At 49.0% G+C, this 11,731-nt stretch overlaps 1 protein-coding gene across 1 annotated transcript in view; it reads left to right on the top strand.

The window, feature by feature from the left end:
* The first annotated feature begins 8,761 nt into the window (after positions 1 to 8,761).
* The window catches only part of SCD5 (stearoyl-CoA desaturase 5), a 41,077-nt gene continuing 38,107 nt past the window's right edge, over positions 8,762 to 11,731 (top strand). The window contains exon 1 of the mRNA XM_054823669.1: positions 8,762 to 9,106. Coding sequence (XP_054679644.1) covers positions 8,947 to 9,106 — 160 coding nt within the window. The 5' untranslated portion in view covers positions 8,762 to 8,946. The remainder of the gene's footprint in view (positions 9,107 to 11,731) is intronic.

Below are 11,731 nucleotides of genomic sequence, written 5' to 3'. Positions count from 1 at the left end.
TGTGTCTTTATGAAGTGCAACGTAGACATTTTGAACCCAGAGTATGGTGGGGCAGCTTTCTGTTGTGTCCTAGGCACATAAGGGTGTGGGGTTTTTTTCTCCATAATCTTCACTAAACACTCTGTTTATACTGAGAGATTTACATTTCAAGGAAAGGTTTAGCAAGGATTCTTAATATCTGTGTGTATTTTTAAAAGTGAAGGCTGGAAATAATGCAGAGTGGTTTAAGCCACTCAGACACAGATATTTAGTGTGTAAACAAGGTGCAAATAGTTTCTTGCAGTCCCCTGAACCTGGAGATTGCTGTCCCTGCAGCACTGCTTACCATTGTGAGGGCATGCTGTGCTGTGAATCTGCAGCGTGCTTCTGCTGGCCATCAGCAAGTTAGGTCTGGTGTGTTTCACAGCACACTGTCCTTCACGGTGGCACGGTTGGAGCTGGCTTTAAGTTTTAAAAATTTGAAACTGCTATGAATAGCAAGTATGGCTAGGAAGAATAGCAGTTGGAAGAAATGTCCAAGTTTTTTTTAAAAAAAAAAAAGGCAGTTTTGCCTGAAAGCTACTTAGTGCCTGTGGAATGTAGATTTGGCAATACGTACTGCAAGAAATATTATAAATAACAATGCAAATCATTGCTGACTGCTGTGGCTTAAACTGATTATGAGTTACAAATTTGTCAGGCAAAACAGTTCAATTCCTCTGACAAAACTAAGCCTAACTTTATTTCCTTTCCAGCATTTTCTGAGCTCATCAGCTTTTATAATTGGTGAACATAAAGCATCAATTTGGAGTTGCTTTGTGTCAGGAGTTTAAAAAACAATTTGAGTCATTTTCTTCCCCTTAATCTAGGTTGTATGTTTCTAAGTAGTGTTATAAGTAGATTGTATTCTGCTCCTGTAATTTGGAAGGTTTGCAGGTATTCTTTATTCATCTGTGACCTTAATAAAAAATCCTTGCCCAGCAGCCTCTAGTATTGGCTGAATCACATCAAAAACATGAATTATGTTAACGCTGCCAGAAACTGGTAATACGGAAATGGCAGTCTACCTCGGTGGGAAAAGCATTCAAGTCACCAGCCCCAATCCTGATTGCTGTGACCACATTATCTAGTAAATATTTTGCAGTACCTCCCAATGCAGGTGAGAATGGTAACAGCTTGGTGCGCTCCACCTTTCCTTCTGTGGTACTGCTTTCTGCAAGCTTGGAATGAAATGCTGGGGCCCTGATAACGGAGAAGGCAGGAGGGAAAGGGCTGCACAGAAGCAGAAATGTTGCTATCTGCTGCAAAAGCAGAATTCGGACAGCCTAGTACCCTGGGATCTCTGCACATGTGGAAGGGACTGCTGCACTGAACTTCAGTATTAATGCCTCCCTCAGAGCAAACTGGGCATGGTCTGGCCAGAGAAACACTGACCCTTGTGTCTCAATTCAGGGTGGGAAAGAACAAATTTTAAGATATTCAAAGGTAAACAGGAATAAAAAAACCTCAGTAGGGTGAAAAGCAGATGTGCTGGGTTGGCCTGATGTTTCTGTGATAACGCTGGTCAGCAAGGAAAGGAAAGCAAAAGAGAATCTGAGCACTTCAGGATCAAACTGGTGGATGGGAGGTGCTGTGAGAAGGCTAGGAGGGGAATTCAGAAGCTGGTCTTGCATATGCTCACACTGAGTGTTTTGGGGAGTACTCCTGGACAAGAAGCAGGAGTGGTGGCAGGCGGCACTTGTGAAGGACATGCAGATGGTCCACAGTTTGTGAAGCTAGCTGTTTCTGGCAGTAACAACTGGGGAGACTGGCGGCAGTGGCAGAAATGGGACGCTTTCTAGTAGGTGCAGTGTGCAGGGTTGTGGGCAAAAGCATTGCTGTAAATTGGAAGCTCTTAGGTTGGGAATAAGAGGAGCAGCAGGATCTCAGAGGATTAGCTGGGAACAGCTCCTCAGTGTGATGTGGCTTTGTAAAAGCCAAGGAACATTTAATGGCATTGCACAAGCCTTTGTGAGACTTCCATCCATGTAAAAGAGGATGCCAAGTGAGAAGGGACTCAGCAAGGCACACAGATGGCGGGGACTGACGCGTTTGTTTAATGGGAAGAGACTAAATAAACTTTGCTTGTTCACCTAGTGAAGACCACAAGGGAATCAGGTTGATTGGAACTAAAGAGCAGTGTTAGCATGAGAACAAACATGGTATAGGCTGGCCACAAGTAAGCTTGGTCTGGAAATTGAAGTGGTCAAAAATGAGACCACCGGATCAGAGAGAAACATGGGGTTTTTTGAGGTGATAGTATCTTTGGGTGGCGTTGCACCACTGGCCTGGACACCGTATGTCAGCAATGGAGTAATCTCACTCTCCTTGCTGAAAGGAAAGCTGTCCTGTGCCCCGGCCATGCTCAGCAGCTCAGGACTGGAAAACTGCACTGCCCAAGTACATAACAGAAGTGGATGTGAGTATCTGCTACTTCTCTCCTGAGAGCAGCTGAGATTAATAATAATAGTTAATCAGTTATGCTGCCATCTGTTCATATCTTCAAGGAATGCCAAGCAATTAGCCACCCATCTGATGTTATAAATGCAAATGGCCATCTTCGTTTACAGAAGGCAATGAAGCCCTGCCAGTTTACGCTGGTAAAAGAATTTGGCCCAAAATAGCCTAATTTTGATCTCACTGAGTGAGAAGAGATTTATACCACGGCACTAAGACCAACCAAGCTACTCCTCTTTTCGGCCCCCCAAGGCTGCAGAATTACAAGAAAAAGGGATGGAAGGAATTTCAAAGCTGTAATCTGCGGCAGCGTGGGTGTTGTTCAACAGCAGCTGACGTGAGGAGGTATCTTGCTACTTCAGCTATTGCCATCCAGGCAAAAGCACCAGTAGGAGAGTTTGTGGGAAAGGGCAGCATTAATGCAGTTCTCTCCTGCTGCTGAGGCAAATAGGTGAGGATGTAACCGGGGCAGTATTGCAGAGCAGGCTGACCATGGGCAGAACATCTAAGTACTTGACCGACAACCTTTTTCTGCCCATAAAGCTCTGTAATGGATTTACCTTGGTTTTGCTGGCAGAAGTCCAAGGTCAGCATTAGACATGAATGTTGGAATTGTCTTTTAATCACTGCAGCATTTCAAGCCTGTGCAATGTTTACATCAGATTTGTTCTTGTTGCACCTTTCGGACAACATAGTTCCCTAACATACAGATTGGGAATGTGGGTTTACTGTTTAGTAACCGTGTTTTCTCTGCCCAGAAGGGAGCATATGCTCGACTGGGCTGTTGGGAGAGAAGAGGGGGGGTGAGGGTGTGGTGTCTTTCTGCCATAGCTGTTTCCCCTCAAAACTATGGAGGAAAGGGAGGATGTTTTGGCAAGCATGGCAGAGACAGCATGCAGAGCAGTGGCACCACTCCCCAGAGTTCTGTAGGCTACCCTCAACTTCATCCTCACTCTCACCACCATGCTGGTCCTTTGCTTCAGCAGCACAAACCCCACCATGTCATTAGCCTGGCTGGAGATTGTTATGCCTGAGAGGGGAAAAAAAGGAGTCCCTGAGTGAGATAGTTTCCTCTCCTATCCCCCCCACGATATCCGCGATCCCACGTGGCTCTATACCCATAAGGGTTCACTGTTCTGAGCCACGTTAAGCATACATTGCAAAGACAGGGCAACATGTATGAAGCCAGGCATGGCTCAAAGCTAAAGGGGAAACGGGCTTATATGGGCAAACATCTGCCACCGACTGATTCTGCCTCCACTGCAGGGGATGCTGAGCATCCCCATTAGGGTGCCTGGTGCTGAGCTGAGTCGCTCAGCCTTGAACAAGAGCCAAGGCCACTGTCAGAGTATACTGAGGAGTGTAATAAATAATGTACTGATACCAGGAACGGTTTCAACATATCCAGTCTTAAATGGGGAAGCTCAGGGTAATCTCCCAGCCTTGACTCGCTGTATGCTGAGTAGGTCATTCCCATGTTTCCTCTGCTGGTCCTGCAGATCAGACACATACATCACCAAATGCAGAGGCAGGATGTATGGATACCTTTAACGCAACCCTCACTCAAAAGAGGCTAAACCGATTAAAATTCCTATGAGCTTTAGAGCTGCAAGTTAGCCAGAAGAGTCTAATTAAGAGAGGATTTATTAAGGAGCACCCTAAAAACGCAACTGCAGCTGACCTTACCAGTAAGTCTGTGCCTGCCTGGACAGCACAAGGGAGACTTCCTGGAAACCTGCTCAACTTCTTTGCCAGGTACACGAGAAGCACTTCAATATATAAACATTGAACATGTATTTCTTGTCCCTCTGATGTTTTAGGCTTTGTTTCCTTCTTTACCACTTACGGCCTTCATTTGAACAATGCTTTGATGTCATTATTTTATTTTTCATGGCAAAAGAGAAGAAAAAAAAAAGGCCACTCGTCAAAATTTTAAATAGCTCTGGTGCTGAAATGTGATGGTAGCAGGCAGCAGTAGCATTAAAATGATACTGACTGTGAACTGTTCACTACCTTTCATCATCGCTGTCCTCTTTCTTTCCTCCAGGTGGAGAATTCTAGAAGAATGTTTAAAATATATCAAAAACAATCTTGGGTTTAATTATATACTCTCTGCTGATTCACTTGCCTCAGGAGGTGTAGTTAGTAATTAATTAGCACAGCAGACTAATGTGCTTTGTACCAATACCACTCATAAAGCCGCCCTCCCCTGTGTCCAGGCCTGTGTCCCTAGCAATCTCAATCTCCCATCAGGAGTTGAGGCCAGTGCTGGATGGGGAGCTGTGTGGAGTGGAGGTGAGCTGGTGTCTGCCTGCCTCCCCCTGCCATGCCGCTCTTGAACTCTAGCAAGAGCCTCCCTCTGAACTCCTTTGTGCAGCTTTCTGAAGGCTGAAAGGGGTAACATTTTCAGGTCAAGTAACTAAGGAAGGACAAGTAAATTCTGGAGCTACACAAAGTTAGAGTTCAGTTTTTGCTATGTTTTTTAAATCTTTGTGATAACAAAAAAATGTAAAACTCTGAGACATTGCAATGCCTTTCAAGCCCTTTGCAGCCTCAGCTTGAGAGTACCATCCCAGCCTAACTCACCTCAGTAAGGCAAAGAGCCTCTAGGTCTCCTGTTATTTGGCAGGAAGGCCTTTTTGTGGAATAGGCATCACCCTTACAGTCTCTGCTGCCCATCTGTGTTCTGCCATACAGAGCACAGCACAACAGGCCGGTGGTGGCAGGTTTAAATGGATCCCCCTGTGCGAAGCGAGAAATAAAAACACACTTTCTTTGTGGGGCAGTACCTAATTCCAGCAGCAGTGATGGATCCCTGCAAATCCATGATGTTTTCAACCAGAACAGGAAGCCCCACACGATTTAGGTCTTTGTCCTTTGTTCTTGCATTGGTTACCTGACACACAGCTGTGTTGGCAGAGAGTAATCTGAAACCTCCTTCCTCCCAGCAAGACAGAAGTGTCTTTGCAGCACAGAGACGCCTGTCCCCATCAGCAGTAGGAGTTTGCCAGTGAGATATTCACAGATTCGTGTCATGGGCAGCATTTCTCAGCGCAGATGATAGATGAGCCCTCTCTTGCTGTCGAGGCTGCAAGAGGACGTGTGTTCACTTGCAGGGTGCGCTGCAGCAATACTCAAAGCCTGTGCCTATCTGTTAAGCAACCTGGTGCAGCATTTCAGCCAGGTTAAGAAAGCCATGCTCTGTCCCAGGTGGAATCACGTGCTTGTGTGCTGCCTGCGAGCAGTTTGAGCCCGTGGTCCAGTCCTCTTGCCCATCAGTGAGATCTGAGCAAGAGTTGTGCTGAGACAGAATGAGACTCATTTGAAGTTAGTTAGCTCGTAAGATAGCACTGAAGGCTACATACAGATCTCTCGGACCACAGCTAAACGTGAGGTGCCTCTTTCACTTGCACATAAAAGGCATTTTTGCAGCAGAGGGGGACAAACTTAGCGAGCAGATGGACATACACAACAGCGGAAAGCCCAGCTGGGATTGCCAGCAAAGGCAAGATAGGCAGAGGAGAGGGAGGCTGTAACCTTTCTCTCCAAACACTGCCTTGAGTTCTCATTTCCAGTGTGTCTGCAGTCACTACACCTTCACCATTAAGTGCAGCAGACAAAACCAAGCAGTTTCCTGATTTCTAAACTGTACTCAGGCATTTTTGTTCAGACTTGCACATTCTTAGCTTTTAAAAATATGAACCCTGGAGTGTTTACTGAGAAAATCTTTTGTGTTTGTTGCTGGTTTGGTTGCAGCTCCTCAGGTTTCTCCTCTAGGCAATTCTGGCTCACTGAATGATTTCCAATATTTTACCAAGGGAAAGAGGAGTCAGATTTGCAAAGTCTTTATTTGCATCTCTGGGTACTTGCAAGATCTTAGCCCGGCAGTCTGTGGCATGTCCTGACATCATGATCTATGTAGCCAGGTAGCTTTTTAAAAGAGAGGAGATGTTTCCACAACATCACATCCCAAAACGTGCTGCTGCCCACAGCCACTGCAGTGATCCTGGGACAAATGCTGACACTGTCACTGAAGCACCGCTGCCTGAGTGGTGATTTCTGATGTCAGGGGAACATTGATGAGCTCCACTCATGGGGAATGACACTGTGCAATGACACTCTCAAAGGGGTGATTTTGGTCTGGCTTGGGCTTCATCTGCTCCTCCAGATGTTCCTCCAGGACCAGCAACTCCATGAGCAATAGGGACCCCTGGGGTCTCTACTGTAGGGTCCCAGGTGGGCTGGTTACAGGACAATGTCCCCCTTCCAGTTTTGCTGCTGCACTTGACAAGCTTTCTCTGCATGCAATCGGCTTCGCTAGGACAGAGTTATGAAGCCTTTTCCTTCACAGAAGATACTCGACAGCATCATCCTAAGAATCAACACTCCCTGCATCCAGAGGACATCCAGCCATAACAGAGCATTTGTCATGTCATCTTTGTTCACCTGCTTTCTGTGCTGTGTTGGCTACTGAACAAACAAGCTGCTATGAACTGGAGATAAAAGTAGGATATGAAACTTACAGTACTGTGTCAAAAGGTAACATCGCACTAATGCACACTGGTGGCAAAGGGAGCCTTCACGAATGCATTCATCAGTGACTCAAATTAGTTGGAAATCTCATAAAGCAGTTTCCATGTGTGTTTGCCTCTTGCCACGGTGGCAGGAATGTTTTTGGAAGGCAGCTGCTAAGTTTCAGCACCAGCTGCATCTGCGTGAGCGTACAAGACTAACATCTATCCCGTGCCATGCTTTAACAGCCTGCAGAAGCCAGGCCAGGATGAATGCTTCCATCCTGCCTTTCCAAAAAGACATACTCCTCAGTCTCCATATTTCCTTGCTGCCTGGTAGCACTCCTGTTTCACTGGCCCCGAGCCCTGACCTTCCTCCATTAAACACTCAGGTCAGCACACCTGTGTGAGCCACAGTGTGTGCAGGTGAGCTTGGACTGTGCAGTTTGCTCCTGTAAATCCGAGTGTAGTGTGCCTGGCAGCAACCGGGGTGTAAGGCATGGGGGCTTCTTTCTGCTCTTGGACACCAAGAGATGGAAAAGTCACTAGAAGTCAGAGTCCTCCCTCCTACCTGCCCCCAACATCGTATGGCACAGTCCTAAAAGGGAAGTATCACATATTAAATTGGTAGTAGGTACACTTGAACTTAGCCTAACACTTGACCTTGGGCACCTAGAGGAAGTCAGAGCAGAAAAGCACAGTGCAAATTAAATCACCCCCTTCTGTGGTCCGAGCACAGCAATGGAAAGACATCGTGGGCTACAAATCATGGAGGAGCTGGCCCCAGCCAGGGACCTGTACAACATGCCTGTACCGCTCCCTCCTTCCCTCCTCTCCTCTCAGAAACATTCAAAACTAAACAAAATGCATTGTGGGCAAAGTTTTTGACCTGACTTAGCATCTGGTTCCCACCTAATGACTTAAACCCTCCACGCACTGCTTGTGCAAAATGTTCCCTGCTCTGCAGCAGGGGAAGCACCTCACTAGTAACAGTGAACTACTTTCTGCACACCGCTCCTCTGCATATCTGGGTCATCCCTCGGACACGGCTGAACTCGCTGTTAGCAAACCGCCCCCCGCGGTGTGCCGAGCAATGCGGGATCCTTCCTCTCCCACAACGGCTTTCAGCGAGAGGCCGTGGCAGCATGGGGGGAAGAGCATCCCCAGGAAACCACACCTGAACACTAAAACAATACTCCATCTGCGGTGGGATGGAGTAAACAAAAAACGTGGCACGCTCTTAACTCGGGTATGCACTGCTGATAAGCCTGCTATTTTATTTTTTTTTTAGGTTTTCAATGCCCACCTTGTTATTCCGTCAGATAAACTTGATTAACTAGCTCTTGAATATCTGCTCCTCCCTAGCACCAGTGGCATCTTTTACTCCGGCTCCACAGGCTTCCGAAATTAAACGTCTTTGAAATCCGTCTCTCTCGAGGAGCGTTTGCCTCCTCACGCTCTCGGGCAGCCGGCAGGAAGGTACCAGCCGTTCTTCAAGGGCAGCCGCCTAAAAAGGCGCAGGCAGGGCGGACGGAGGCCTGTTCCTCTCGGCCCGCCAGCATCCCTGCTCTGCCTTCGGCGGGTCAGGACCGAGCCCGCGGGGGCCGGTTGGGGGGGACCCCCACGCGTGCGCGGGCGGGCGGGCGGGCGGGCGGCCATTGAGGACACCGCCACGAACGACGGCGCGGCCGCTGGGGCGCCCCGAGGAGCGGCCCCTCGGTGGTGCCGGTGCCGGGGGCGGGGCGGAGCGGTCCGCGGCCGCTATTGGCTGTCGCTATGCAGGGCCGGCGGCCGCCCCCCCGCCCGTCCCCCACCGCGGTGCGGGACGCAGCCGGCGGCGCGGGAGCTTAATGGAGGCGGCAGCAGCAACAGATGCGGTGGCGCGGCCCGGCCGTCCCTAGCTGCTCCCCGGCCGCGCTGCTGCGGGGGCCGCCATCTCCCCTAGCGCCCCGCCAGCGAGATGGCCGGGTCCCGGCGGGCGGCGAGCGGCGAGGCGGGCACGGCGGGCTGCGGGCAGGCCATCGTCTGGCGCAACGTGGTGCTGATGGGGCTGCTGCACCTGGGCGCTGTCTACGCGCTCAGCCTGGTGCCGCGGGCGCAGCTCCTCACTCTCTTCTGGGGTGAGTGCGGGGGCGGCGCGGAGGTGCGCTGCGCCACAGGTGGGGCGGGGAGCGAGTGGGCTGCTTCCCGGCAGCCGAGACCCCGGCGGGGCCTCCGCCCGGCTCGGGGCGGCGGGTTTCCCTCGCGGGTCCTCCGGAGCTGGCAGTGGGGGAAGAAGTCGCGTCTTGTGTTCTGTGTATTTATCTCCTGTTTATTTGTGCAGTCACTTCGCTGCGTGTGGTGTGGCGAGTCGTGCGGGTTCGCGGGCAGGCGTGGGCCGGGCGCTCCGCTGAGCGCCGAGGGGGGCGGACACCTCCCCCCTCTCCGTGGTCCCCCCGGCAGCCTCTGCCGCTTTTGTTCCCGTGCCCCCCGGCCGCTCCCGGGATGCCATTGCCAGCGCCGCGCCGGGCCCTCGGTTGCTGTAGAAACAAGAGGCACTCTCCCTCCGGTTACATTTATCAGGTTTTTTTAGTTTTTTTAAAAAAAAAAAGTCAAGCAGCTGATATTTCGGTTTAAAAGTCTGATAGAGAACGCGCTTGTCTTTCCTTTTCTGCTTCCTCTTGTTACGTTATGAACACCACATCTTTCTGCTCCCGTTGGGAGTAGAAAATCACCCCAACCCTTTGTCTTCCCTCTTGGGGAAGGTGATACATCTTCTTACTAGGGAAGATTTAAAAGCCGAGAAAGAGCTGTAAGATGCTGAGAAGGAGAAAATAAGCCCAGCTGTTTTCTGAGGTGAGGTGGCTTGCTGTGTCTGTCTTCTTGCTAGCTGTAAAAAGCTGTGGATTCGGTTTGGGAAGGAGAATATGAAATACATTGTCTTTACTTCTAGCCTATAGTGAGGCCCTCTTTTCTCCACAAAAGAATGATGCTGGGAGAAGAGCAACATAGAAGCACTGCAGTATAATGCAAGGTTTCTCAGGGTTTGTGAGACTAATAGATGGTGGATGTCAGCATCATCCTTCAGCAGGCAGAATTGTATATCGAGTCATGTAAATGTGGATAAAAAACTTGAATGCTGCTTACAGCTGCTGTGATTTCTTGAGTAAAAGACCTGCTTTTGGGGAGGTTTTGAGTGAATGGAGAATGTAATGGCCCAGGACTTTTATACAAATAGAGGAAAGAAAGGTCTCTGTTGCAGGGAACTCACAAGGTGAGGAATTAGGCTGCCATCGGTAGTGTTCAGGTGACTGTCAAAAAGCCCCAGCCAAGTGCTTTACAAATCAGGTTTATTTATTCTGTTTTAAGGAATTCCTAAATCTGCTTTTCACTGATTCAGCTTTTGATATTCAGTCTGTCTTAAACCGTGAAACATAGCCACCATTGCTGTTTGCATTTGGGAAATGAACTCTTCTGTAAATCACCATCCTCTGACAAGTTCTTAATGGGAAAACTGTTTCTGGGTCTCTGGTGGGGACCTGGCATTGGACTGGCTGCCTGGTTTGCACAAACCACTACCTGGCTCGCTCGTGACCAGGAAAGGTTTGGGGGGTAGTTGTGTTTTGCTTAGTTTCCCTCTGTGAGTGCTACTTCTCTCCCCTCCCTATTCCTGGTTGTGTTCAGGCTGATTTCATAGTTTATGTTGGCTGTAGCTTGATGGTTGGGGAGACCAGGAGAGCCTGTGGGAGCTGTGTGGCCGGAACACACAGCCTGTGGTCTGCTTTCAACTGTTTTAGGTCCCATAGCATGTGGACATGTGGGCTTTCTTTTTATCTGTTTTGCCTTTCCAAGAGGACAAGTTGAAATCATCTCTGATTTCACTGTATCTTAATTACAAAACTTCCTAAGGTTGGAGCTGAAGGATTGAATTACCAATTTCAGCCCTCCATCCTCCAAGGTATTTTTCTTCATTGAAATTAAACAGATGCTAAATAGTAAACAGGTCTCAATGACTTTACAACTTAATGCCTGCCTTTCTGAAAGCAAGAGCCTGCCATTTCTTGACATTGTTATTTTTAACAGCCACCCTAAAGAAGACCACAAAGTTTTTACGGGAGTTTGCTGGGTGGTTTTTACAGGGGCTCTGCAGCAGGGAGAGAGTACATTGGTGCCAGCTGTCCTGGCCAGCTGGACACTGCATGCTGCTCTTGCAGCCAGCTGCTGTGGGGTCTGCCCCCTCAGAGGTGGTGGGCAAGGTGAAAATACAGGATCTCCTGCACAATGTGTCAGACAAAAGTAGCTTGCTGTTATGCTGGAGACCTGTGTTCAAGGTCCCTCTGACTCTCTCAGGGTAGACAAAAGCAAGGTTGTTGTTGCTTAAGTTAACAAACCCACCTTGCTTCACTCTGAAAGGAGCCAACCAGTGAAGTTGTGTTGAAAGGAAGAAGTGTTGATCAGATGTGTCCCTTGCCCTCCCCAGTTCTCCACATCTCCTTCCCTATGCAGACCTGCTGTAATACTATCTTTCTGTGGGTGGTGGCTGCCACCCAGACTTCAGAGCAGGGCTGGTGTGGCAGGGAAGTTGGTTGGTGGGTAAGGGTGTAGTGTCAGGTAGTGCAGAGATGTGCGTACACCACAGGGTGCGAATGGAGGAGTTGCCCTTATTGCATCCATCCATGGTTTTCTTTTTCTTCCCAAGCTTGCCTGGGACTTGGAAGCTCTTGCATTGCTCTGTACCATGCTCCTCGCCACTGCTCCCCTGTGGG

Source organism: Grus americana, chromosome 4 (genome assembly GCF_028858705.1).
Source record: "Grus americana isolate bGruAme1 chromosome 4, bGruAme1.mat, whole genome shotgun sequence".
Taxonomy (NCBI): Eukaryota; Metazoa; Chordata; class Aves; order Gruiformes; family Gruidae; genus Grus; species Grus americana.
This window is presented reverse-complemented; position numbering and strand designations above follow the sequence as displayed.